We start from the raw sequence: 26,654 nt of genomic DNA, 5'->3' as shown, positions 1-26,654 counted from the left end.
CTGCGTCCTCCCGGACCATTTTGACTGGATCAGCTGACGACGACGGGGCTGAACTCGTTGAACGTCAACCCCACAACAACCAATTTGCGCTCCGTGTTAGCACCGCATTACACACACCACGAACGTTTCAGCTCTTTGTCGCATCGGCGTGTTGCACCAAACAGAACGAGATCGCCGAAACCAACGCAGCGCTGTCGTGAACCTTGGCTAGTGGTTGCGCACTCGTGGATTCTGTGACTCCCTTCGCTTTCAAAGCACACACGACGATTACGGATGATACTTTCCATCTTCCGGGAACATCACAGGGGCACTTTTCCGGTCACGTCTTCGCTACATGTGCTCGCAAACCGCGTCAAACCAAAACAATACCGCCGCCGTGCGTTGTTGCCAGATGTTACCGGAAGTTGAGACGCTGCGCCGTTCAACTCGGCGGCCCAGTCAACAAAAAGAGCAAATCCAAGAGTAAATGGCGGGGCTTTGGGGGGATCGGTGGCCGAGTGGTCTAGCGCACACCAGCTCGGAGCACGTGGAGCGAAAGCTCGCGCTGCAGAACCCAGGGATCCTGGGTTCGAGCCCCACCCCTGCCCGTTTCGATCTGGATGAGCATCGTACCGGCGTGCGGTCGTGTATCACTACTGCGTGACGCACGTTAAAGACCCCAGGCTAGCGGTTTGTACCGCACTGGCTAAATTTCTCATCTACAGCTGGGAGACTCGTCGCCCCTGTGAGGCAGACCAAGTTCTAGGCTGTATAAACATACACACAACCCAATTTTTTTGGCGGGGCTTAGTTGTCCTCCGCGGGGGTCGAAAGAGCGGGAGTTTCAAATGGGGAGATGTTCTGACTCCGACTAAATTACGTACTGTGGCGTAAATATTGATAAAAAATATTGTTTTTTCGCGGAACATTTGTTTTGTGACATGCTTGTTCCAATTAGGCTGTTTAAAAAAAAAAAAACTTTTTTTTCTTTGCAGTTACCCTTTAAAAAGTGCTTCAGCTTTTTTTTGATGATAGTTTGACTTAATTGCACAAGCCTGTGCCAGTGCAGGAAACTAGAGCAAATACATTACTGTACTATTTTGCTTTTAATGCACTGCCAGTGGAGAAGGGTTCAGATTCCATTAAGCCCAAGAGCTCAACCATTAATTTGAATGTGACATACAGTAGACTCTCATTATTTCGAACTCCAGGAAGCCACGAATTTCGCATGAATTATCGATAGCTCGAATTATCAGAAGTTCATCGAAATATGTTGCAAAATAAATTATGATTTGCTATATGGATGGCTACACACACAAAACAGATATTTGATGATTTCCTCTACACAGGCCTACTTATCATAAGCAGGTATGGCACTCATGAAACATGGTGAAATTTATAACACAAGTTTATTCACCCCTCAAGAATGTTGTTTATAGGGGACTGTTTGGGCAGAACATTACACCTCAAAACAAAATTAAGTCTGTTCAAGCAGCAAAAAAAGGCGTCTGTTATAGACTATTAAGCGGGGACCCATGAGTAATGAAAACAGGCATTGCGCTGCAGTTTCTATAGCAACTTGCATGAACGCTGCGACGTAAAGTCATGCCTCCTCATCACAGCATCCGCGCAAATTGCTGTGGAAACTGCCGCGCAGCACCCCTTTTTGTCGCTCATGTGTTCTCTGGTTCAGAGACGTACATAGAGAGAGTTTAACCATTCATTGGTATCTATACGAGGCAAATGAGGGAGCACCATTTCCGCTAGATATAGCGGGGAAATTATTCCGCTAAATCTAGCGGAATAATTTCCCCGCTAAATCTAGCGGAAAAATTTCCCCGCTAAATCTAGCGGAATAATTTTCCCGCTATGTCTAGCAGAAAAATGTCCGCGCTAAATCTAGCGGAATAATTTCCCTGCTAAATCTAGCGGAAAAATTTCCCCGCTAAATCTAGCGGAAAAATTTCCCCGCTAAATCTAACGGAAACATTTCCCCGCTAAATCTAGCGGAAAAATTTCTCTTCAGGTCAGGTGACCCCCCGAGGTCACGTGACACCCCCAGGTCACGTGACCCGCACGTGACCTTGGCGAGGGGGTCATGTGACCCCTCCAAGGTCACCTGACCGCCTCTCCCCCCCCGATAACACGTGAACCTCAGTACCCTTCCCTCCTCCTCCTCAAGTGCTGCGCTCTAATTTGGCGTTACAGGGAGTTGTAAACGGCTTTCATTTTTTTTTGTAGTTTACAATGAGCTCGAAGGAAACAGCTACAGAGCGCTAAGGCAAAATAATCTACAAACAACCGAACAAACTATTTTGTGTTTTGGCTGCTGTCTCAATTCTGAACCCTTTCTCAAGGGTGTTTATGTTGTGAGAATTTGCTGCCGATATGAGACTTTATTATGCTCCGGCCAGCTTGAGCTGCACTTTCGAAAACCTCCAGGTCGCTATGGTCTGTTGCAACTCAAGAACAGCAGGTGCAAGCCCCTAACAGAGAGCCCGCCACTCTTTCAACATGAGCAGAGCGGTGGCTGGAGAGCAGGAGAGTGAGAAAACCAATCACGGCGCAATGATGATTTCCTTCTTTCCATTTACCTACTATTCTTCTCTTGCAATAGGCTTTAACAGCTGACAGCTGTGTGTGGAGGTGCATCCCGTGAGAAACAATGTAGCTAGCTGCTGTTTCGCTGCACGCTATTTCGCTTATTCGCTTAAAGTTTCTGTGCCAATTATTTCCTCCTCATTTTAGGCATAGAAGCAGAGCTGCTCTAAAGTGCATGAATTAATTATTTAATTGCATTGCAATTCACATAATATATAGCTCATACTTTCAGGTGCATCAAAGATGCTGAAGTCACATTTTCAAATGTCATTGTACAGAAACTTAAGTGAGTGAAAAATGTTGGACAGCAGAGCATGAGCTACTTCAGTGCCTCAGATAAAAAGAGATGTAAAAACAAACATTTCATAAAAAAAAAGATGAAACGCTTGGCAGCTCTATTAAGAGGGGTTGCCTATTAAACCAATGTGCCCCCATACTGTGAAAAAAGACGTCAATGCAACGGTACCCATTTTACCAAAGTACAGGATCGCTCGTTAAAATTATGTGCTTGCGTAATTTTAATGGGCATCCTTATATTTTGGAAAAATGGGTAACATCACATTAACGACTCTTTTCACATATTTTCAAAATATGGGGGCACATTATTTTAATGGGCATCCCCTCTTGATAGAGCTGCCAAGCATTTTCTCGTTTTTTCTACGAAAGATTTTTTACAGTGTAGGTATAAAAAACGAAGGCGCACTTCGACCAAGCCCGTAGAAAAGCAGTGAAGAAAGAGAACCCTTCTTTTATTAAACTGCCTAAATCACCCTCTGCACATCTTGACCACCCGACACTAGGAACCAAAAAGGGGACAACACACATAGACCTTTTTTTGTGTGTTTGTTATTCGTCCTTTGTTCCTAGTATCGGGTGTCCAAGAAGTTGAGTGTTCACCAGCTCGCCTGCATTTTGTGCGTTGTTTCTACCCTTTTTATTTTGCATGTAAAAACGTCTTTTACGAGAGAGCACCTGATTTGTCTTGTAAGGCTTATCCCTGAAACTTCGTTCTTCAACGGGGTTGGATATTCATCCTGCTTCTTAATGTGCCCACGTAGACAATATGAGCTTGAAACGCCCGATCCAATATTTCTGTTTTCCTACGGTCGCCACAAGCTCCGAAGTATATATAGAAACCATTACTATTTTAAACCCTATAGCTCTTTCAAAACCGGACAGGTATTTACGTTAAAAAGCATGAAGGTCTGCTTCAACTCATAATGTCTAAATACTATTTCAACTGGTCCGATTCTTGACTTTGTTGCGAGTTAGGCCTCTTCGTCGTGTACAACTAAATTGAGACGTTCAGTATCTCAGTTGTACCAATCGGTATTCCTGACGTCAGGCAGTGTGCAGCAGGGCGTGCAACAATTGTTTAATGTTTTTTTTGCTTTACCTTATATGAAATTGCGTGATACATGCTATTGCGGACAATATGCGTTAAACAGTGTATCACACTTCTTTGGCACAAGCAGTGTTGTCCAGAACCGCGTTCCTGGAACGCGTTCCTTTTAGGAGGAACGAAGGAACGCCGCCGTTGCATTTTGCATGGCTGGAAGTGGAACGGGAACGCGTGACATTTTACAGGAACGGAAAGATTAAAGGCGTCCCTTTTTTCGTTCAGTGGGGTAATATTTATTTTATTTCCAACAGAGAAATTTTACATGTACAAAAACTATATTTTCACGAAGTGCAGGATCTAGTTACTTTTTTGGCTACTAATCTCATAGATTATTTTGTGCGGTCCTCGCTTGCTAACAGTTTCGGGTGTAGGAGAGATGGTGGACATTTATGATTTTCTGAGTGCCCGAAACTGCGCTACAAAAAGCAAGTCAGAGGAAAAGAAAAAGAAAGAGGGTTGTTTCAAACTCAGCTGGCTTTCTTTGGTTACTCGAATCCTCATACACCCAGAAATCCAAGTCCGACTACAGCCACTTGTGAACTTCCATAACGAGACCTACAGTTACAACAAGATCAGAGATTGGCAAACATCGAACGCACCATTGTATCCCGAACATTGCTCACTTAAAAGATACACAAAAATAACCTTTATTTCTTCTCTTGTCCCCCACCTTCAAAATGAACAACAAAGCGAACATCACAAATAAGTGTTTGTAGTTTTTTAAAACGGACCTTCCTAAAGCCTTACAGTCTCCTCCCAGTCCACTTGCTGGTCTTGCGGACAGCAACATCGCGAAGCAACTGTTGCTAAGTTCGAACAAGGGATTTTGTTGAATTCCAACGTGTGGAGTTGTTGTAAAACGCTCGTACAATGTTGGGCAAAAGTACATTCGGCTCCTCTGAATCGTCAAATACAAACATAAATATGGTTAAAACCTGATATTTTTTACTTGACTATATCAACAAATGAAACCCTGCTTCCACTTGTTTTCTTCTCTGTTGCCCTTCCATGACGACATACAAACTCGTATGTTGACTACTGATGGGATAGATAAACAAAAACTTTACTTGATTTAACTAAACATAGTAATTAGCAAAATACAAATGTAACGTATATGTAACGATATGTTCTATTTTTAAACTGTAACGGGAACGAGTTCCTTTTTCATAAATGTAACTAGTAACGGGAACGCATTCCAAAAATCAGAAAATACGAGGAACGAGCTTTGGTTCCTTCTTTTGAGGAACGTGTAGAACACTGGGCACAAGTGCCACTTTTTGAGAGAGCTGTGCTTCAAACTAGAAATGAAATGCAAAGTTAAGGTTTCATACTTGGGACTATTTGACACACTGATAGGTTAGAGCTTGTGACGACCTTGTAGACACACAAACAGGTTGTATATGTTGTTTCAGCTCATGTATTCCGCGGGGGGGTGTACATAAAGCCCCGCTATCCTAGGAAAAGTGGCGCCATTCATTGTTGTGGAAATGCTCGAGGCCCGTGCCGCGCGCCACTTCTGGAAAATTCATGGCGTCTGAAATCTAGCTCAGTTACAGTGTACTAGAATACTTGGGTAGTGTTGGGACCGGAGGGGCTCGCCTGAAGCGCGTGGTATTGATCGCGACAGGTTTCGACACCGGCGCGTTATCCAAAAGGTGTGCGTGTGCGCGGCTGCACGCGCGAAAATATGAATCTTTGGTGCCGCTTTAATGGAGTGCACATTGGATTTCTGATACAGCTACGACCTGCCAGCGGTCATACCGCGGCATCAATTACGCTGCGGCACGATCGTTAGCAACATGATGCTTCAATGTATCCGACGGTATACAAGCTACACTACCCTTTCTTCCCATAAAGACAATTCTGACTTTAAAGAAGCGGATTGCAAGTTGTTTCAGCGTAGAATTAGCTGCGACTTTCGGTTTGTCGGATGGTGAGCATTTTAAATGAAATGCGCATTTCCTCGGTCGCAGAGGCTGAAGATTGGATATTTGAAAAGGATATCTAAAACTCGGAAGCAGATTTTTTTTGCTATCTTATTTTATAATAGAACGAAACGGCACACACTGAAGTCCATGATTTTTTTTATATTTTAATATCCCAAGTTAACTTCTCTGTCTTCTTTTCTTCCCATCTTCTTTTTCTTGACCTTATTCAGATCGCTTCACTTGTCACTCATTCTTGTGTTCATTTACGCGACAAACCACCCAAGCCACGGCCGCAAAGGGGTGATAATCTTTTATTTCTTCATGGCTGCCAGGACCATCCGAGGGCCACCCGACCTTCGCTTGTAAGAAATGGCTTATAAGCCGTGACAATTTTTATCACGTGTTTTAACATTGAACTTAAGTCCAAAAACTGAGACAACGTGGGCTGAACAAGTAATGCTTTATAAGATTCAAAGAAGACAAGCAACTTTTTCACATCAATTTGAGCAGAATACATGAGCACACGTGGATCAGGCAAGGAAAAAGTTGTAATAGTTTACAGCACGACATTGAAATAGTGGTTACAATGTGCAGCGCATCCATGGATCTGGCACCGTCATGGCCGCCAGAAACTCACGTTTCGTCCTTCTTCAGGTGGTGTGGATGGTGGCTTCTTTTCACGACGTTGCGACGAACGTTGGTGTTGTCACAGATGGCATCGAATTCAATGAGCAAGTTTGCCCGACTTTCCTGCCTCCCTGGGACGACATCGGCCATGAACATCAAGTTTGCTCGGCTTTCCCGCCCCCCTGGGATAGCTGCCTGCCGCTTGATAAGACAGCGCTACCGTCACTTCTCGGCAATTGCATGGACTGGCAACCGTGGGCACTTGGACACGGCATAAACCTACATAAGCAGCTGCCTCACATCGCCAATGTGGGATCTAGCGCAGACATGGCCGCCAGAAACTTACGTTTCGTCCTTCTTCAGGTGGTGTGGATGGTGGCTTCTTTTCACGACGCTGCGACGGGCGTTGGTGTTGTCACAGATGGCATCGACTTCGATGAACAAGTTTGCCCGACTTTCCTGCCTCCCTGGGACGACATCGGCCATGAACATCAAGTTTGCTCGGCTTTCCCGCCCCCCTGGGATAGCTGCCTGCCGCTGGATAAGACAGCGCTACCGTCACTTCCTGGCAATTGCATGGACTGGCAACCGTGGGCACTTGGACACGGCATAAACCTACATAAGCAGCTGCCTCACCTCGCCAATGTGGGATCTGGCGCCGACATGGCCGCCAGAAACTTACGTTTCGTCCTTTTTCAGGTGGTGTGTATGGTGGCTTCTTTTCACGACGCTGCGACGGACGTTGGTGTTGTCACAGATGGCATCGACTTAGATGAGCAAGTTTGCCCGACTTTCCTGCCTCCCTGAGACGACATCGGCCATGAACATCAAGTTTGCTCGGCTTTCCCGCTCCCCTGGGATAGCTGCCTGCCGCTGGATAAGACAGTGATACCGTCACTTCTCGGCAATTGCATGGACTGGCAACCGTGGGCACTTCAACACGGCATAAACTTACATAAGCAGCTGCCTCACCTCGCCAATGTGGGATCTGGCGCCGACATGGCTGCCAGAAACTTACGCTTTGTCCTTCTTCAGGTTGGTTACTCTTATCTCTCTTTCAATGGCAGAGCGTTCAAAAAGTTGGCGTCAGAACCCACCACGCCGGTATGCATGCATATGCGACGGATGACTCTCTTTTTTTTACGCTGTATTCACCTTTTACGAAACTTGCTGCTTCTTGCCGGTGATATAGAACGAAATCCTAGACCCTTCACGGAGCAGCAAGAACAGCACATGTTCAAGGTTATTATGAAAATACCAGTGATTCAGCAGGAAAAGTCGGAGTTTCTTAACGAAATTCAACTTATCCGGTCTGAACAGCAGATTCTTGAACAGAAAGTGACAGAGCTAACGAACAACATTAAGCAAGTTGAAGACAACGTTGCGTCTCTCCTTCCATTAAAAGCCGAGGTAGCTCGCATTGTAAACTATTCAGGTAAACTTTCTACTGCGTGTACAAATTTGCGGGATTACCAGGGTGACCTAGACAATAGGTCGCGAAGAAATAACCTAATCTTTTTCGGTATCGAAGATAATCAAAATGAAACATGGGCGGAGTCCGAGAGTAGAATACTATATTTTTGCTCTGAAAACCTGCAAGTGCCGATCGCATCCGAAGCTATCGAGAGAGTGCATAGATTAGGACGCTACACGGAAGCAGAGGATCGACCTCTGATAGTAAATTTTCTGTCATTCAAAGACAACCAACGTGTAATTACAGTCACCGCTAGACTAAAGGGGTCCCAGTTTGCAATCAGTGAAGACTATTCGAACAAGGTGCGCCTTCAAAGGCAAAAACTCATCCAGTTCGCCCGTCAACGTGGAGGAAATTTCAAATTAAATTTTAATAAGCTTAGAATGAATGGGCAACTTTTCATGTATAATAGCGAAACAGATGCCGTCACTAGACTAGACAGCTGGCAACCACTGAATACAGCGACCCAAAGCAGGGTGTCAGCTTGCAGGGACTTAATATGTATTGTAGTTAATTGTCGAAGTCTAAGAAATAAAACTCTGGAATTCGCTTCACTTTTGGAAGCAACAAAGCTTCATACAGATTTTGGAACTGAGTCTTGGCTGGGTAATACCATAGCAGATAGTGAACTTTTCCCCTCTAATTACACTACATATCGAAAAGTCCGCAGCACACACGGGGGTGGTGTTTTTGTGCTTGTTCACAAGTCTGAATAGTGTCCCTATTAATGTTGATGGTGAATCATGTGAAACTGTTTGGTATAAAGTCATGCTTGGTAATGGCTCCTCTGTGGCTATAGGCTCATTTTATAGGCCACCTGGCTCAAACTCTTGCCAACCCTTGTTTCAATTAAGCGGTATATTATTAAGTCTGGAGCCAACACACACAGTCCCCTCGCCGGTGACTTTAACCTCCCTAATATAAACTGGGTCTATTTCCAGCCAATCATTCAGACTACATCTGCCATTTATTCTGCTTTCCGTGAAATGGTCATTGCCCACTCCTTATCTCAGTTAGTTTAAACTCCAACAAGACTGGGTCCTAACAGCACTAATCTGTTGGATTTGTTTTTTTTGCAATGACCCCAATCTTGTTTAATCCGTCAATGTGATACTGGGAATAAGCGATCATGATGTTGTCGTTACAAGAATGTCCTGTTATGCTATACAACGGCGCTGTGCACAACCACGCAAGGTGTTTTTTTATGAAAGAGGCGACTACGTAACGCTATCCCGTGAACTGGATTCATTTTTTCCTGAATTCCAATCGCATATCTCAAACTTGGATGTGAATTCTGCCTGGAATTTATTTAAAACAAAACTTTTGTCTTTGACACAGACATAGGTTCCATCACGCATCATATCAGGAAAAAAAAAAGGAACGATAGGCCGTGGATGAATAGGGATATTCGAACTTTGATAAACCAAAAGGATTGTTTGTTCAGTAGGTATTATCGTTCACATGAACCTAGATTATAATCCAAAATGAAGGAGTTAGGCAAAATCATAACAAAAGAAATGCGCAAGGCGCAAAATAAATATCTAGACACTCTACCCGCCAAATTGAGAAGAAATCCTAAAGAAGTCTGGAAATACGTCAAAAACAAGAAAACTCCTAGCATCACTATCCCCGATGTCATAGATGGTGTCAATTACGAAACCAACCTAAAGAGCAAAGCTGAAACCTTTAATCTTTATTTTGAAACAGTTTTCACTCAGCCGGGTCACCCGGTAGATAGAATACCGACATCAAACGTCGTTACACACATGGATAACATCGACTTCTCGGAAAGTGGCATTGTGTCGTTATTGCAAAGGATCAAAGTAAGCAGTGCCCCAGGCCCAGATTGTATTTCCAACTTCATTCTGAAAAACTGTGCTGTTTCTATTTCCCCTTATCTAACCGTGTTGTTTAAAAAGTCTTTTGAACAGAGCGAAATTCCTCTTGACTGGAAAAGCGCCAACGTGGTTCCAGTACATAAAAGTGGAGATAAAACCAGCACATGCAACTATAGGCCTATTTCTTTAGCAAGTGTTTCTTCGCGCAGCCCACCTTTTTCTTTCTTTTTTTTCTTTGAGCGGTGCACGTGTTGGTACCACGATTTTATACACTCCGTTTCACCTTATGTTGTACCGCAGTGAAGGATAGAAGCGCGAGCTCATAGCGATGCCAGCTGCCCTTAATGCACGTGAGCTTGTGCCGCCGAGGTCTGCCCGAGAGCAGGGAGCTCAGGCTTGTAGTGTTTCCTGCGGTACAACACAAGGTGAAACAGAGTATTAGCGCCGAGATGTTTTGGTGGCGCCCTCTTATGATTTCCCTCCGTGACGTCACGACGGGGATTTGCCTCGCCGTGACGTCACCCGTTGTTATTCTGGCTACTTACCTTCCGGTGCGACGACAAGTTCGATGGTGTGTTTAAAAAGCACAGTAGAAGCTAGGAGCCATCGCAATCCGAAACTAACACCGTCAAAGTTGACAATCTGACAGCGCTCATATGCCCATGGTTTGGCCAATCGTGGAAAGCTGACCACAGCGACGCTTTTGGCCGCGCACATTGCTAATAGGGCACATAAAAAAAATCGGTATTTCCCAATCTTTTTTTTTTTTTTTTAATGTTCGCGGTAGGCAAAGGGTTAATGAACGGTTTAATGAGCCATGTTGCAATTGCTGCTTTAAAGGCAGCCATTATTAAAGGCCAACATGATTTAGAAAGTTCGCAAAAAAAAAAAAAAACAGCTTTGAGCGAAGGCAACAAAGCGCTTGTTTTTGTTGTGTTTGTCGGTCCCTTCTCGCTTTCTTCCTCAAGCTTAATTATCTATACCAACCCGCTCGTTCTGTACTGAGATATTCATCGCTAAAAGTTTGCCTTTCTTCGCTTAATTAAAAAACCGCGCGCTGAAAGCGCGAATGAGGTTGTGGTGATATTGATGCGTTGAAGAATGACACCGCTGTTTCTATCCCCTCGTCACTAACTCGACAGCGCGTCTTTGGTAAACTCGCCGGCGCCACACATCAAGACGACTAAGTCACTATTCTACGTATTATTTTCATTACGCGGTTTCTGAATGAAGCGAAGAAAGGCAAACTTTTACGATGTATTTCGCGAACCTCGTTGCCTTTTTGCGAATTATCGAAATTATGTTTGCCTTTAATAATGACTCCTTTTAGAACTGCAATTGCACCATGGCCAATTAAGCCGTTAATAAACAAAGTTAACTAACCGATTTTGGTTAATTCTTAAACATAGCAACGGTTTTTCACTCGTTTATTGTCTACCGAGCCCTACAGACCTAACGAAAGACGGCATTCACATATCTGCCACATCTTTTTTTTTTTTAAATATGTAAAGTTCTGTAAAGAATAAAATAAAAACACCCTGTATGTCTGTGTGAACCAGATACGCCCCCTGTGAAACCATGGGTCTTCGAATACCCAGCTCAGGCGAAACTTACCTGGTTGTAAGAAAGCAGCTGTCGGTTAAATCTATTGTTATGAGCGTGTAGGTTTCATGAGGTTCACAATTATCGTTCGAAAACCAGCGAAGTATGTTTTCTCCTCGCGGGCTTGTTGCTATGGGGTGATGCGTCGGCGCGTCGGCTCATCTGCTTCCCGGGGCGTGTGCACTGTGCAGGCGTGCGTTTGCGGGACACGCGCATCGGGGTCGACTCATACGAAATGGCTCCCATGTCGCTGTCCGTTTCAGGATTTCAAGCTGCAGGGACGTCAGGTCCGAAAGGTCCATTGCGCGACGGTGCGGTGCGACGAACTACGACTGCCGAGCACAAAATCCGGGCTCCTTGACGACAGTCCGCGCGTGTTCGAGAGATTCCTCCGCGGGTCGGCGGTCAGCCGTGTTGGCGACGCACAAAGACGCCGGAATCCTTCGCTTGCTATTGGCTGACGCGTAAAGAGATGCCCCTCCCGTTTTCCGGGGTCATCTCAGAAAGGGGGGCGTGCCGGGAACTTTGATAGCAATTTTAATAGAAAAATCTGCCGCGCATGACCGTAATTTTATAATTTTTAGGATCCTTAGGGCCCATAGTTTGAGTTACCGCCTTAAATAGACCATCGCAGAACGCTCCGGAGGGTCCCTTTAAGGTCAAGAAAAAGAAGACGGGCAGAAAAGAAGACAGAGAAGTTAACCTGGGGTATTAAAAACATACTAAAACATTCTCCGACTTTAGTATGTGCCGTTTCGTTTCATTATAAAATAAAATAGGAAAAAAAAAAGAAAAAAAAAACAAGAAAAACTGCTTACGAGCTTTAGATATCCCTTTCAAATATCTTTGCCCAAGCACTTCTTACAGCTGGTAGAAGTGTCTTGGCACACCCCGAACCTTCAAGCAACGGTGCTTGCGATGTTGAGAAGACCGCGTCGTTCCCCCTTGTATATATCATCTCATAATCATCATCACTAGACGTGGCACTGCGGGCCTCCATGGTACGGGCTGTCGCCTTTCCGCGGTGCCACGGCTCTCCTGAGCCAATAAAAATTACGATTACGATTACGATCTAATGTTCGGCCTTTGCGACGAAGGAAATGGGCGTTTCATTTAATATGCTCACCATCCGACAAACCGAAAGTGGCAGCTAATTTTACGCTGAAACAACTTGCAATCCGCTTCTTTAAAGTCGCAATTGTTTTTATGTGAAGGAAGGGTACTGTAGCTTGTACCATACATTGAAACATCGTGTTGCTAACGATCGTGCCGCAGCGTAATTGATGCCGCGGTACGACCGCTGGGAGGTCGTAGCTGTATCAGAAATCCTATGTGCACCCCACCAAAGCGGCACCAAAGCTTCATTTTTTCGCGCGTGCAGCCGCGCATGCGCACAGCTTCTGGATAGCGCGCCGGTGTCGACACCTGTCGCGATCAACACCACGCGCTTCAGGCGAGCCCCTCCGGTCCCAACACTACCCAAGTATTCTAGTACACTGTATCAGTGTTGTACTGTGCCGCCATGATCTTCCCAAGAGCTGCGCGTTGCACGTGCCTCGTGCATCGACGAACCATGCGCTACTTTTGAAACATGAAGGGGCTTTAGGTGTACAGTCTCCCACACTATGAAAGAATGGTTCGCTGATGCAGTTTATGTGGCGGCGCTAGACACAGTTTGATCAGTGGTGATTTGTTTTAGAGTATAGAATAAAGGTTGATTTATTTCTACATCGAAAGCAGTATAGGGGCCTGACAAAAGCGAATCCCCACATCAGCTTCAAACTGGATCGTCGAAGGGTTCGTTTTTATTGCTGATGACTCTGCAAGCACCAGGCGCCACTCCGACGCTCCCTCAGTGCACTATTGTAAGAATGCAACAGCTAAAAATGGCGCGCCCTGTGCCTTGCTATACTTCAGTGTTATTGCGATTTAGAATGCCCTTCGGACAGTCCTAACCCCATTTAGGTCATTCCTCCTCAGTCACACCCTTTGTGCGTGCAACTAAGGTTGCTTGTGCAACTAGGGTATAAATTGCAAATATCTGAACCAACTTTAGGCACGGAACACAAAATGCGAGAAAGCCCGGCACGGAGCACCCCTAGTCAGTCTTGAAAAATTGTTTCGTGTCATACTTCCGTTACTGCGAGTGCGGTGGAGATTGTGACGTAATATCTTGAACTTTAGTGCTATTTACCCGCTGTTTCGAGCGTAGACTACAGCGCAGCCGGCGACATGCGTGACGGAGAAGTGCGATTCCGATAATGATTGAGGCTCTGCTCTGTCACGGATGCTTCTCCGCTGTAGCGGGGTGCAATGGGTGCGAAATTGCATCGCGGAAATTCATATGCGGGGCCTTGAAAATGATGTTCGATCGGAAAACTGTGCGTGGGCTCAGCCCTTTACATCCCTCGTTCGAGGACGACGTGCGATTACGGTTAGATTAATGTTATTCCTCAGCTACAAATCGTTTGGTTACGGGCTTTCATTTTCTCAATCGATTCCTGTATAATACCGCGCACAGGGTCGGGCAAGTGGCGCCCGGTCACGGTATTTTAGAAGTTTCGCGTTTATTCTTACTCAAGCCGTAACTTTTATCATTTCACCCTAGTTTCCTGTTCTCAAAAGGGCCTGTGCATTCTCACCCCGAATTCTCGATGCTCGAACTTTGTCGGCCAAATTTTCGTAATGCCGACGCACACTAGATAAGGAGCGGCCCGCCACCTTGTCGAGTAAGTGTCGCTCTCGCCTCCTGTTACGACGCCAAATCTTCGCCGGGTTTTCTGCTGCCTCGCCGCTCCTTGTTTATATTGTTTGGCACCAAGTTGCCAATTAAACTTTTCTTTTTGAGTTCATAATTTATCGCCTCTTCGCCTTACCCCGTGACTATATTTACATATTATTACTGGAAAAAGTAGTTATCACTTCCTCGGCATTCTCTAATCCGCCCTGGTTCAAACAGTGCCGGGTACAACACGGCAAACTGCTGCCTAACGGGCAGCAGTTTGCCATTCAAACTAATTTGAATTTTTGTTTTAGGAAAGGGTGTTTGTGGGCTCTATGTGGACCTGGCAATATTCTCAATCTTGTTATGGAGTTTTATGAGGTCTATTATTTCGCATAAAATAAATCACCGAAACCGAAACTGATGTTCGGTTTTCCCAACATACAGCCTCCCTGAAGACGGAGGTGACGTCAACTTTTAACCTTCGGTCCTGGCAAAAATTTAGGAGTCATGAACTTAGATGACGCGGTGAGCTGTAGCGACACTTATTAGTTTGAGAGCGTTGTACCGCGTTACGAGTGCGAGCCAGGAGATTTGTGCCTTCGTATTCAGCTTGCCAAACTACTCCTTGAATAGGTGGCCACGTTTCACACAAAGCTTGAATGAATACCGGTCGCTTGTCGACGCAACGCAGTCAACCCATTTAAACGCATCGAAAGGCAACTGTGGGAATGCACCAGGGTTGGGCAGTATCGCGATACAAATGTATCGCGATAGTATTTTAGAAATACATTTCGCATCTATATTTCTGTATCGCGATACATTTTTTTCACCAGTATTTGTATTCCTGCATCAAAATACATTTGGAATGTTTCTTTGTATTGCAATTAAATCATGATGAAGTATATTTCTTTACATTTCTTGAGAAATATCCTTCGCCCCGAAAAACAACGCCTAAGTCCGCACGCCTTTTTTTACGTTCTGAGGGCCCCACGCTCAAGGCGATGCTGGGGCAATGTTACTATGCTGACCAAGGTTCCTTCCGATTCTCTGAACTATTTTTTTCATCTGACAGGTGTTGCGTTGCCGGGGACTCGAACCAGGTAGCGTTCGAAGAGTGGAGTCAAAGTGTCTTTTGCCGCAGGTCCCTAGATAGGAATTTCATGAGTCATTGTTTGCCAGCATCTGAGGGGATACCTGTGGTTTCCATTCCCCGATGGCTGTGATAACGACCGCGGGTCGGAACGTTGGGCCGCCTTCCACGTGGGCCCCTACCTGTTCGTGAGGCTCTCTTCATCACTCTCTCCCGGGGCCCGCAGGGACCTTTTTCCGTTCCTCCCCTCGGACGTGAATCACTGCTGACAGGCGAGGAGGTTCGGCCTATTGTTTTCCCGCTTTCGAAAAAGGGACTCGTCCGGTGACCGCGAAAGATATAGGACGTGTATCGGCGACTTCTCCGATGCTTCCCCGGCCTTGGCTTTCCGGAACTCCGCATCTGGCAAGTACACTCTAAGAAAAAAGTTGGCGTCAAGGGACTAACGGCAGCATTTGGTCCTCTGAAATCCCAGTTGCTCCCCGGAAGGACTATCTGGTTCAAGCTAGGTACCGTGCGCAAAAGCTGGGGACTAACTGCGCTCGACTGGAACTACCCGATCGGCGTGCGCGAGCAAAAGCAGCCATCAGTAGCCCTCAGACAGGGTGCATCAATGTGATTTGGTCCCCTAAAACAAACGGAATGTTCGCCATGAGGACGGATGATATTTCGCTTGTCTTGGGGATCGGCGAGACTCAGCCCAGCACGGCTGAAAGTGTTGACAAAACTCGGACGAAACTGGCGAATTTGCTTAATGTGCCACGAACGTTCAGACATCACATGGTAGAACTTTTCGCGTTGCGCGAATGCGAGTTAACGAATGCGTTGACTCTACTTCTCCCAAATATCTCGGCAAAAATGGTCTGTTGACATTTCACAAGTCCCATTTATGTCATTTGTCTTCGCGCAAAAAATGAGCATTTATCCAAACGCAACACCTCCAAACACTAACACTTTTTTTTTTTTTCTGAAATAAAACTTCAGAGTTTGTAGAAGACGCGCTTTCAACACCGGAGTCTCACAGTCAGAATAAATGGTCACTTCAATCGTTCAAACTTTACTTACTCAGAATACGTCGAGCCTGGTTTCTGCGTCTCCTAGTAACCAACCTTTCTTGGTAGTCCAACGTCGAACTCAAAATCCGCAACGACACACTTGATGCACGGCACGTACCACTTAAAAAGAACATTCAGGGGCAGTATCTAAACGCCTTCATACGATCGTCGTCACTGTTTCAGATAACATTCCAGATGAACCAAAAAGAACGAACCGTCCCTGGATCGTCATCCATGGCAACACACTGCTAATATAAAACCAATGCGAACTAAAGAAAAAAGCTGCCGAAAAAACTGAAAAAAGAGAGAAAGCGAGAAAACAAAAAACGTGTTTGCTTGTACGGCACTTGACTGGCGTGTTGAAAATGGCGACCTTTGACCTTCTCCCGTCCGTGAAGCATTGCTGTGTCCGTGTGCAGTGTCTGCAGTGGGAGGGGGAAAAGAGATTTCCGTGTGCGCGCCCTTCCCCCTCCCACCAACAACCTACTCCGCGTTTTTTCTTGCGCTCCTCGTACACGCGGGGGTGGGGCAGATGGGGCAGAGAGGGTTCGTCGGGAAAATGGAAAAGGGACTTTGTTTGAAAAGAACCTGTTTTTACAATAGGCTTTTTCAGAACTTAGAAGTTGGTCGTCGCCGATCATTGCGGGATCCGGTTTAGATTCGCGGTGCTGCAATACGGCACTTGATCTGTTCTGAAGTCACAAGACAAGCGAACCCGATTAAGGTATGTCAAAGTACTTCTGTTTATGGTATATTCAATAACTGCGACATCAGAAAGTGTTTTATTTTGAGCGCGTTCTTTAGCTTCCGAAGCGCGCTCCAAGCTCTATTCTTTTCGGCACCATGGTTGCTTATTTTGTTATGAGCACAGGGACCTGATATTCAATCGTGTCAAGCAAAACGCCAGTTATACCGATGGCTCATTTTTTGCGTTTTGCAGACCCTGGCAGGATTTTTTTGCCATAAATGCGTGTTCACACATGCAGCAGAGAGCTACAGGCATAGGACTGACCTAGCGCTAAGCGCGTGCTGACGGGAGATTTCACCAGCTTTGTATCGCACCGTCAAAACTCTTGCTCATGGCAGACGAAAAGCAGCTCACCACACGTGAGCAGCGCTACTTCAGCGCTTCGTTGCCTGTGAGAACCGGCCTTAATGGAGACATTTTCTTCGATAGTACAGACTTTCGGGTTGATGGCGTGACCTGGTTCCGTCAGTTTGAAGCATAGTTTGAGCATGCACACGCTTGGTCTGTAATTCGCAGCGAACAGTCTACTAAAAGTATCATAGTGCGCTGGTCTGCTGTCAACAGATCGCATGTTAGATGTAAGCCATTGTAACACTTTTGTAGCCTATTCAATATTTTATTATGCGTGTGTTATATCTCATACTTTTGCTGAGCGATCGTGTATTTCACGCTGCCCCTGTTGCTAATATTCCAAATTTTTCGCAAACAGGCAAGGAGCTAAACGGTGCGTGGACCACGACCGGTTTGGAAAGACGTCACAGTGTTTAAGCCATCGTCGACGCAAGTGCACTCTTCGGAATTTGGCCTTATCGTGGATTCTACCGCTCAGGAACTTCGACTTCAACCATCCTTGAATGCGATGTGTTTCTACGAGGCAATAAGGCTGTGTTTAACTTAACTGCACAATTTCGTTTCGGAGATTTGTGGCTCGGGACCGAATGTAAAGAATAAATCTTTAGTCCCAGGGGTCTAAATCCAAGGACTGACGTTTAGACCGAGGAGTCCAAGTGCAAGGACATAACAGTTGGTCCTCGGGGTTCGTTTGAAACTTTGCAACAGTCAGTCTCAGTGTCAGAGTGCAAGGGCCTAACAGTTCGTCCTCGGGGTTCAATTGAAGCGGTGTAACAGTTGGTCCCAAAGGACCAAGTGCAAGGGCCTAACAGTTGTCCCTTGAGGTACAATTGAAACGGTGTGACAGTTAGTCCCAACGGTGCTAATGCGCGACACTAAAGGAGGGGTGCAACTGTTACTCCCCTTCCCGTTACTCCCCGAAGGGACTAATGGTGGTGTCAACGAGCTTGTTCCCCTGTGGTACTAAGCCGCGCTCCCCTTTTTCTTAGAGTGTATAACTTTAACGAAGTTGTAGCACGATGTCGCTTTTGCGTGTCCCACAAATTAATTTAACAAAAACAGCAACAATCACACCGGGACCCATAAGATTGGCGCCGTAGACTGCAAAAAAAAAAAAACCAGCTTATAGGTGGACCATGACATCCATTGAGGCTTGTCTGGTGATTGGCCAAAATGAGCGCAGTCCGCTCCTCCTCCTTTTCGATTGTAATTTCTTTAAAAAATTTCGTGCTTTTTTTATTTAGCAGCAACGAAAATTTTACGTTTTTTTTTTCACAAAACGAATCCCTACTATAAAATAAATTATTATTTCAGTTCTCGGGCGCGCAGAGGGAAAAGACTGAACAGCCGAGAGGCGTGTAACTCGAAAAGCGTTTAGTTTGGTATCAACATAAGATCGTGTTGTTGTTATTTTTGTATTCTGTTGAGAAAAACAAAACTGGGGAGTCATTGTGTTTTGTCCGGCTTGTCGCGCGATTCTTGGTTTCAGGCGTGAAGGGAGCTGAAGAAACTGTTCTAGGCTGACGCCTGCAGTTTGCGGTACTCCACCGCGTTCATGGCAAAAAGCTTCTGTCAGACCTCGTCAAGCACGCCGCGATCTTTCCCTTTACCTTTTACCTGGCTTACCTGGCTGATTTACGTGGCTGCGTACATCCAGTCCTCTCTGGAGTACGCCACCAGAGAGGGCCTGGACTGAGGCCCCCTGCTCATATTCTTTGGGCCTAATAAAGTGTAATCTCTCTCTTTTTCTGCACATCCATCCAGCTTTTTATCCCGGACCCTTTTGCGCCTGTGGGGCACTGAAACATCGGTACACGTCCTTGCGCGAGCCCAAGACTGCGTTTCTTTCACGCCGAGCCTCCTCGAGCAGGACCACACTTGTGGCATGTCTTGGGTTAGCAAACCTTATTGAACTCTGCGTTCAGTCTCTCACAGTGTTCTGTCTCACTTGGTGCGCTACAGCGACACGCAACGATTAGGGATCTTCGTAATGGGATAGCGCCACTCACAACGCGATTGGCAATAAACGGTGTCGACATAAATAAGGTTCCTACACACAGAGGCGTCTGAATGCGTTTGAATTCGCTTTATTAACGAAGGTCTAAATTTCTGAGATACGTAGTTTTATTGTGCAAAAAGAAAAAAAAAACAGTTTCATTTTCTAGAACTATCTTTGTATTTTAAATACCCATGACTCTTTCCACTGAGACAGCATTTCCTTTGATTTACTTCTTGCTCACTTTATATTTTTGTCACGTGATGAAGACGTGTGGTTGCAATGGCGACAAAATATGCTGACACACCGAGAAGATATGCGATAACCAGAAAGCTATCCTGCGCAACTGAAACAAAGGCTTGATATGTGCATGTTGTTGTGTATTCTGTGGCAATTTATAAATAAAATGGATTTGCCTCGAATGATCAGATAAAAGTTGCTACAGTGCTCTCGCTCTTCATTGATTTGCAGCACGGCAGATATCAGGACCTAGACTAATGACTACCGCGAAGAATCTTTTAAATTCTAGTAAAATTAAAGCAAAACGACCCGTTAGGTCAAGTCTTTGTAATTCGTTTTTCGTGTTATTTTTGCAGCTAAAGCTAAATAAAGTTTATAGAAAGTTTTAATAGGCATTTTATTGTAAAAAGATAGTGTAAAGACATATATTTATTGTGATTTTTTTCTCATACAACACTCAATGCAAAAGGCAAAAATAAATGCTTTTATTTATACTTCTTCAGAGGCATGGATATTTTAGACCGGAAATTTCCACCTTGTAACTGTTTAAGAGACCTCGTGGTCAATATTCGTGCAGTTTCCGAACCAGCACCGCTGAAAAAGAGGGAACAATTTTCATCTTAGATTTCTCAAATTTCTCGTGCCGAGACAGCGAGGAATGTTAGCCAGTCGTCAATTTATGCTTGGTACGCTATTCTAAGCATCACCAAGAAATCTTGAAGAAGGATCTCTCTATTACGCATACTGGTCTGTTTTCGGTTTTTGGAGCAAGATATACGTTAAAAATAAGCTTTCAACAAATATCTGACAAGGTTAGCAAGAAGCTACGTCTGAATACATTTAGTTGTACTTCATTTGTGTATACACGTGCTAACAACTCAAGACAAAACAAACATACAAGTATACGAGCTATATACTGACATAGAAATAGCGCCTCCATTGTCAATATCACTTCGACGTAGGTTTGAGTTGTTTGCAATTTGTGACGAACTCTCCTTATTTGTTTTCCGTCCGGTCATAATGTGTTTGTGAGCAACATGTGGCATGCCGAATCGGTTTGGTTGTTTTGAACGAGCCATCAGATAGCACAGGTCCAATTCATTTGAGCTTCACGTCAAAGAGTGGTTCGTAATTATTATCACACTAAGAATGCTTGAAATGGGTAAGCGGCGCTTGGTATATCTGCTGTCTTTTTTATCTTCTACGCAGTTCGGAAGACGGCTTTTGCTGGCGATCCTCTCTGTTCAATGTGAAATCGGCGATAGACAGAACTGGGCAGTGTCGCGGTGCACATATATTCCAATAGTATCTTAGAGGAGCGTTTGAGTATTTGTATTTCTTTCAAGCAACATGTAAACTAATTTTTTTTTTATCTCAGTTCTAAAAAAAAAAAAACTAAATTACCGATGTACCGCTTGTATTGCAAAACTGTGAGAGGCTTAGTTATTTCGTTACATTCGATGCCGAATTTTAACTGTCAGATATTTACCATACATTCAAAACCATATTTTTGTTGAGCCCGCCCCATAAACCTTTACAAAATAAAAGGCCTAAATTATATTTTAAAATGGTTCGGAAAAAGGTAGAATTTATGAAATTGCACAATAAGCTCCTCTCTCGAACTTCTTCACTCTTTCCACAATGCCAGAGGGAATTCCAGAGAAGAGGAGAGTCGGGAAAAGGAAACCTCTAATCATTGAGAGTAGAGGAGCTTATCTTCCTTTGATGGTGCAACAAAGAGAAGTTCAGCTTTTTTTGTCCAATCTATCCACCCTAGGTGACTCAAGTGCACTTAGTAGGTCACTGGGGCGACACTATATTTTAGCACCATTAACAATGGCAGACTGTATTAGTGTAGCGATCACGGCGTTTTTGAAAACAACTCTAAAAAGCCTAAAAGAACAGGCTGTGTATCACTGAAGATTGATTGGAGCCGGATATTACTTGCACCTCTAGAGAGTCGAGCTAACTAAAACTATTGCCGTACGCACAGTTGGCCAAGTAGGCGGCGCGCGCGTTGCCTAACGGTTAACGTGCCTGCCTCCCACGCGAAAAGTCAGGGTTCGATTCCTGGGAGCGACGCATCTTTTGTTATTCCTGCAATTTAGTTTTCTAGTAAATTCGAGAACCCTGTTGGGATTGTTCGAGGTCCGAAAGTTCTACGCGTCGAACGTTCTACGCCGACTATTCCAGAAGCTCACTCGTGTACACAAGGGGCTTCGCATAGCGAGCCAGGGTCAGTTACTCCCCAGCGTTCGACTCTGCTGTTAAGCCGAATTCAACGCCCGCGACGCTCTGTTATTATCTTTTGTACCCGTTTATTTTTGGCACAAGTTCGCCACATTACACGTTTCTTTCTTTCTGTTTATTTATTGTCTTTTGGTTACCACCCGTGACATTTTGGTGAAGGTGCGTTGTACGCATGTCCGTTCAGCACACCCCTACGAGGGCCCGCAGTGCAAGTCCGATACCGAGCCCCCGAGGACGCATCGAAGAGAGGACCGAGACCCGATCAAGTCGCCGCAAACCCGGCCTACCCACGGAACTTGGACCACTGCCGGACAGGACAAAGAAGCTACCGAAGCCGACGATGAACACCACGTCGCAGCCGGACGGAACGCCACAGACGTCCATTGTCTACGTGTTTGCCCCACCAAGGTCACCGCCGAATTTCAGTGGCAATTTTCATGAAGATGTGGACGACTGGTTGCGCCACAACGAACGCGTCGCATGGTTCAAAGGATGGGGTCCGGAGCAGAGCCTGCAAAATATCTACTTCGCTCTGGAAGGCACTGCACGCACCTGGTTCGAGAACCACGAAGCGTCAATTTCGTCGTGGCAAGACTTCCAGGCGGAGCTTCGACGTACTTTCGCCAGCCAGCAGTGACGTCACCGGGCCGAGGATCTTCTTCAAGCAAGAAGCGAAGGGCCAGACGAGAGCGTCTCAAGTTTCTTCGAGGACGTTCTCCGCCTCATGAACCGCGCCGACCTAAAGGCTCCTGACGAGAAGAGGCTGCGGTTCCTTATGCGAGTGGTGAAAGAGGCCATCTTCCGAGGCCTTGTGCGGAAGCCGCCTATCACCGTCGAAGACTTCATCACGGAGGCAACAAACATCGAACGTGCCCTTTAAGCACGGGCCTCCCATTACCAGTGACTTCCCGGCGTCGCTGCAATCTCTACTTCCAGCTGCAACAGCCCGGACCTCCGCGAGATTACACGGGACGTCGTGCGGGAGGAAATCAGGAAGCTGCTACCTGCTGCCACAAGGCCGGTTATGCCCTCAGTCGTCGAGATTGTCAGGGAAGAACTTCAGCAGGCGCTGCAGTCAGAAGTTCTCACCAGCGCCTCTCCTGAACCACCGATGCTGAGCTACGGCACAGCTACCCGACGACGACAGCCCCTCACCCATATACGGCGACACCTCGACGGGACCTACCAGAGCCGCAGACTTTCCTACGTCGAGAAAGGACACCCCACCTCGCCTGCACTGAACAACCGGCGCCTAGGAAGACAGATGTCTGGCGCACGGCCGATCGACGACCACACTGTTATCACTGCGGCGAGGCCGATGACGTCTACCAGAGGTGCCCGTACCGACAAATTGGCCTGCGAGGCTTCGCGCCGAGCGACCCGCGACCTCGCCTTGAGGAGCGACCTAGAGACATCGAGGAGTACCTCCGACGACCCCTGTCTCCGGTGCCGACTCCACCCCGAGGTTCCCGTTCGCCTTCGCCTCGACGTGCGCTTTAACCCTTCCGCCGTTCTCGTCGGGACAGCCTATCTCTCCTATCTCGTCGGGAAAACAAAGTGCGGCAACGACTGGAGGTGGCGTTGCTGAAGATGACCAAAGTAAAGAGCCTCCAAGAACGCCGGAGCGCTCCCACTCTCCCGAAGCCACGCGTCGCAACGAAGCTCCAGCAACGGTGTCCGACAACATAAACGTTGTTATCTACGGCTACGACGCATCGGCACTTCTGGACACCGGAGCAGACTACCCAGTCATGAGTGGGAGGCTCTCTCGCCGCCTGCGAAAAGTTACGACGCCCTGGGGAGGACCACAAATTCGAACCGCCGGAGGACACCTTATCACGCCTGTCGGAATTTGCACTGCTCGCGTCGAAATTCACGCCGAAACGTGCCCTGTGGAATTGGTCGTTCTACAAGACTTTTGCAGACATGTCATTCTCGGCATGGAATTTCTGTACGAATACGGGGCCGTCATCGACCTGGGTGAGAACAAATTGACGCTGCGGAAGCCTGTTCCGCCTTCAGAAAAACCCCGACCAGCGTCACCCGCCGTCCGAGTTGCCTTCGACCACGTGAACCTGCCTCCGCGATCAAGTGTTGTCGTACCCGTCGCGGCAGAGACAGCTACTTGCGGCGAAGTTCTCCTGGGAGGCAACCTTCAATTGCTCCTGGGAAGAGGAATAGGCGTCGCAAGAGGAGTAGCTGACCTTCAGGATGGCGGACGGTGGTCCTCGAGACGAACTTCCGAAATAAACTCAACACGTCACGAAAGTTGCAGCCGTGGGTCACGTCGAGGAACTTCAAAACACCGCCGAGATCGCCCTGATTACTGATGTAACCTTGCAACCTCAGCAAGACAGTACGTCGCCAGCGCAGCTCGACATTGAACCTAAGCTTCCGGGCCCGAAACGACGGCAGCTTCTTTATCTCCTTGCCGAATACCGCGACTGCTTTGCGACGTCGTGGAAGGTACGCCAAACCGTCGTTGCGAAGCACCGCATCGTTACCGAGGACGACGCGCGCCATGTGCATCGATCGACGTACCGAGTCTCCGTTAAAGAAAGGGAGGTAATCCAGGAGCAAGTTCAAAAGATGCTGAGAAACGACATAATAGTCCGTAAGCCTCTCCAGTCGTGCTGGTTAAGAAGAAGGACGGAACACTTAGGTTATGCGTGGACTACCGGCTGCTGAACGCGGCAACGAAGAAAGACGTCTGCCCACTCCCCCGCATCGACGACATTGTAGACCGGCTGCGCCAGTCTTGATATTTCTCATCGATGGACCTGAAGAGCGGCTGCTGGCAGATCGAAGTCGACGAACGGAACCGAGAAAAGACAGCCTTCGTCACGCCGGGTGGACTGTACGAGTTCAAAGTGATGCCCTTCGCATTGTGCACGGCGCCAGCATCTTTCCAGCGTGTCATGGACACCGTACTGGCAGGACTGAAGTGGCAGAGCTGTGTCGTCTACCTTGACGACGTCGTCGTGTTTTACAGCGACTTCGACGAGACTTGCGATGACTCCGAGCAGTTCTCCAAGCCATACGGACTGCCGGACTCATCCTGAAGCCGTCAATGTGTCGGTTCGCCTATGACGAACTGAATTGCCTAGGCCACGTGGTTAGTAACGAAGCCGTCCGCCCAGACCCCGAGAAGACTCGCGCCGTCGTGGCATTCCCAGCGGCGAAAGACAAGAAGCCCGTGCGAAGATTCCTCGGACTTTGTGCCTACTATCGGCGCTTCGTTCGAGATTTTGCAAGGATTTCCGCACCACTCACAAACCTCACGAAGGACGCCAAAAAGTTCAAATGGGCCGAGGACTAGGAGCTGGCATTCGACGAGCTGAAGCGAAGACTCCAGACTCCTCCTGTCCTAGGACACTTTGATCAGGATACGGAAACTGAGATTCACACGGACGCTAGTAATGCAGGACTTCGAGCGGTACTGGTTCAAGTGCAAGAAGGCACCCAGCGAGTCTTCGCTTACGCAAGTCGGACGCTGTCCAAATCTGAGAGAAATTACTCCACGACTGAAAAGGAGTGTCTTGCGGTCGTCTGGGCAATCACGAAGTTCCGCATTTACTTGTAGGGGAGACCGTTACGCGTAGTCACAGACCACCACTCGCGCTGCTGGCTTGCGAACCTCAAGGTTCCTTCAGGACGCCTTGCTCGATGAAGTCTCCGACTACAGGGGTTCAACATGACTGTAGTCTACAAGTCAGGCCGCAACCACAGCGATGCCGACTGCTTGTCCAGGGCCCCTGTCGAAACACCTTCCGGCCGCAGCGACGGCAATGACGACGAGTGCTTCCTAGGAGCGGTGACCAACGACGACCTGGCACGACGTCAATGAAACGATCCTGAGCTGCGCGCATTAAACCAGCACCTGGAAGGGCGCGGGAATACCGTGCCCCGTGTTTTCTCACGAACCCTGCCGACCTTCGCCATTCGACAAGGTATACTCTGCGAAGAGAACTTTTGGGACAGCAACTCGCAGTGGCTGCTGGTAATCCCGGCCGACCTTCGAGAGGTGGTCCTTCAACCATGTCACGACGACCCTACGTCCGGACACCTTGGTTACAGCCAGAGACTGGACCGTATTCGCGAAAGTATTACTGGTCCAATCTCCCCAAAACCGTCCACCTCTACACCCGATCCTGCCACGTACGAGTGCCGGCGATGCAAGAAACTGCCAACAAAGTCGGCAGGTCTCCTGCAGCCCATTCCTCCGTCAGCTACACCGTTCCAGCAGATCAGAATGAATCTAGTTGGTCCTTTTTAGCCGTCGAGCCTGGAAAACCGGTGGATAATCGTCGCCACAGATTATCTCACGCGGTAAGTGGAAACGAAAGCCCTTGCTTCAGGTACTGCTGTTGAAGTCGGCAAGTTTTTTATCAACTTCGGGAGCGGCATGGCGCTCCCGAAGTTCTGATTGCAGATTGCGGATCATCGTTCATGGCACAGCTGACCCAAGAAATCCTTCGTCTCAGCCACACCAGCCATCGTCGCACCACGGCGAACCACCCGCAGACCAACGGGCTGACGGAAAGACTCAACAAGACCATCGCCGACATGATTTTCACGTACGTCGACGTGGAGCACAAGACATTAGACGAGGTGTTGCCGTACGTCACCATTGCCTGCAACACGGCCGTGCAAGAGATCACAAGGTCTCTTGCACGGCCATTTGTTCATGGTCGCAAAGTGACGACAATGCTGGACGCGATGTTACCTCAAGAACCGGCAGTCGACGG

At 47.0% G+C, this 26,654-nt stretch overlaps 1 protein-coding gene across 1 annotated transcript in view; it reads right to left on the bottom strand.

The window, feature by feature from the left end:
- Positions 1 to 20,171: 20,171 nt before the first annotated feature.
- The window catches only part of LOC120841421 (venom metalloproteinase antarease-like TtrivMP_A), a 39,789-nt gene continuing 33,306 nt past the window's right edge, over positions 20,172 to 26,654 (bottom strand). The window contains exon 14 of the mRNA XM_040212311.1: positions 20,172 to 20,250. Coding sequence (XP_040068245.1) covers positions 20,203 to 20,250 — 48 coding nt within the window. The 3' untranslated portion in view covers positions 20,172 to 20,202. The remainder of the gene's footprint in view (positions 20,251 to 26,654) is intronic.

The sequence above is a fragment of the Ixodes scapularis genome, unplaced genomic scaffold (assembly GCF_016920785.2).
Source record: "Ixodes scapularis isolate PalLabHiFi unplaced genomic scaffold, ASM1692078v2 PGA_scaffold6__148_contigs__length_123643588, whole genome shotgun sequence".
In the NCBI taxonomy this organism is placed as follows: Eukaryota; Metazoa; Arthropoda; class Arachnida; order Ixodida; family Ixodidae; genus Ixodes; species Ixodes scapularis.
This window is presented reverse-complemented; position numbering and strand designations above follow the sequence as displayed.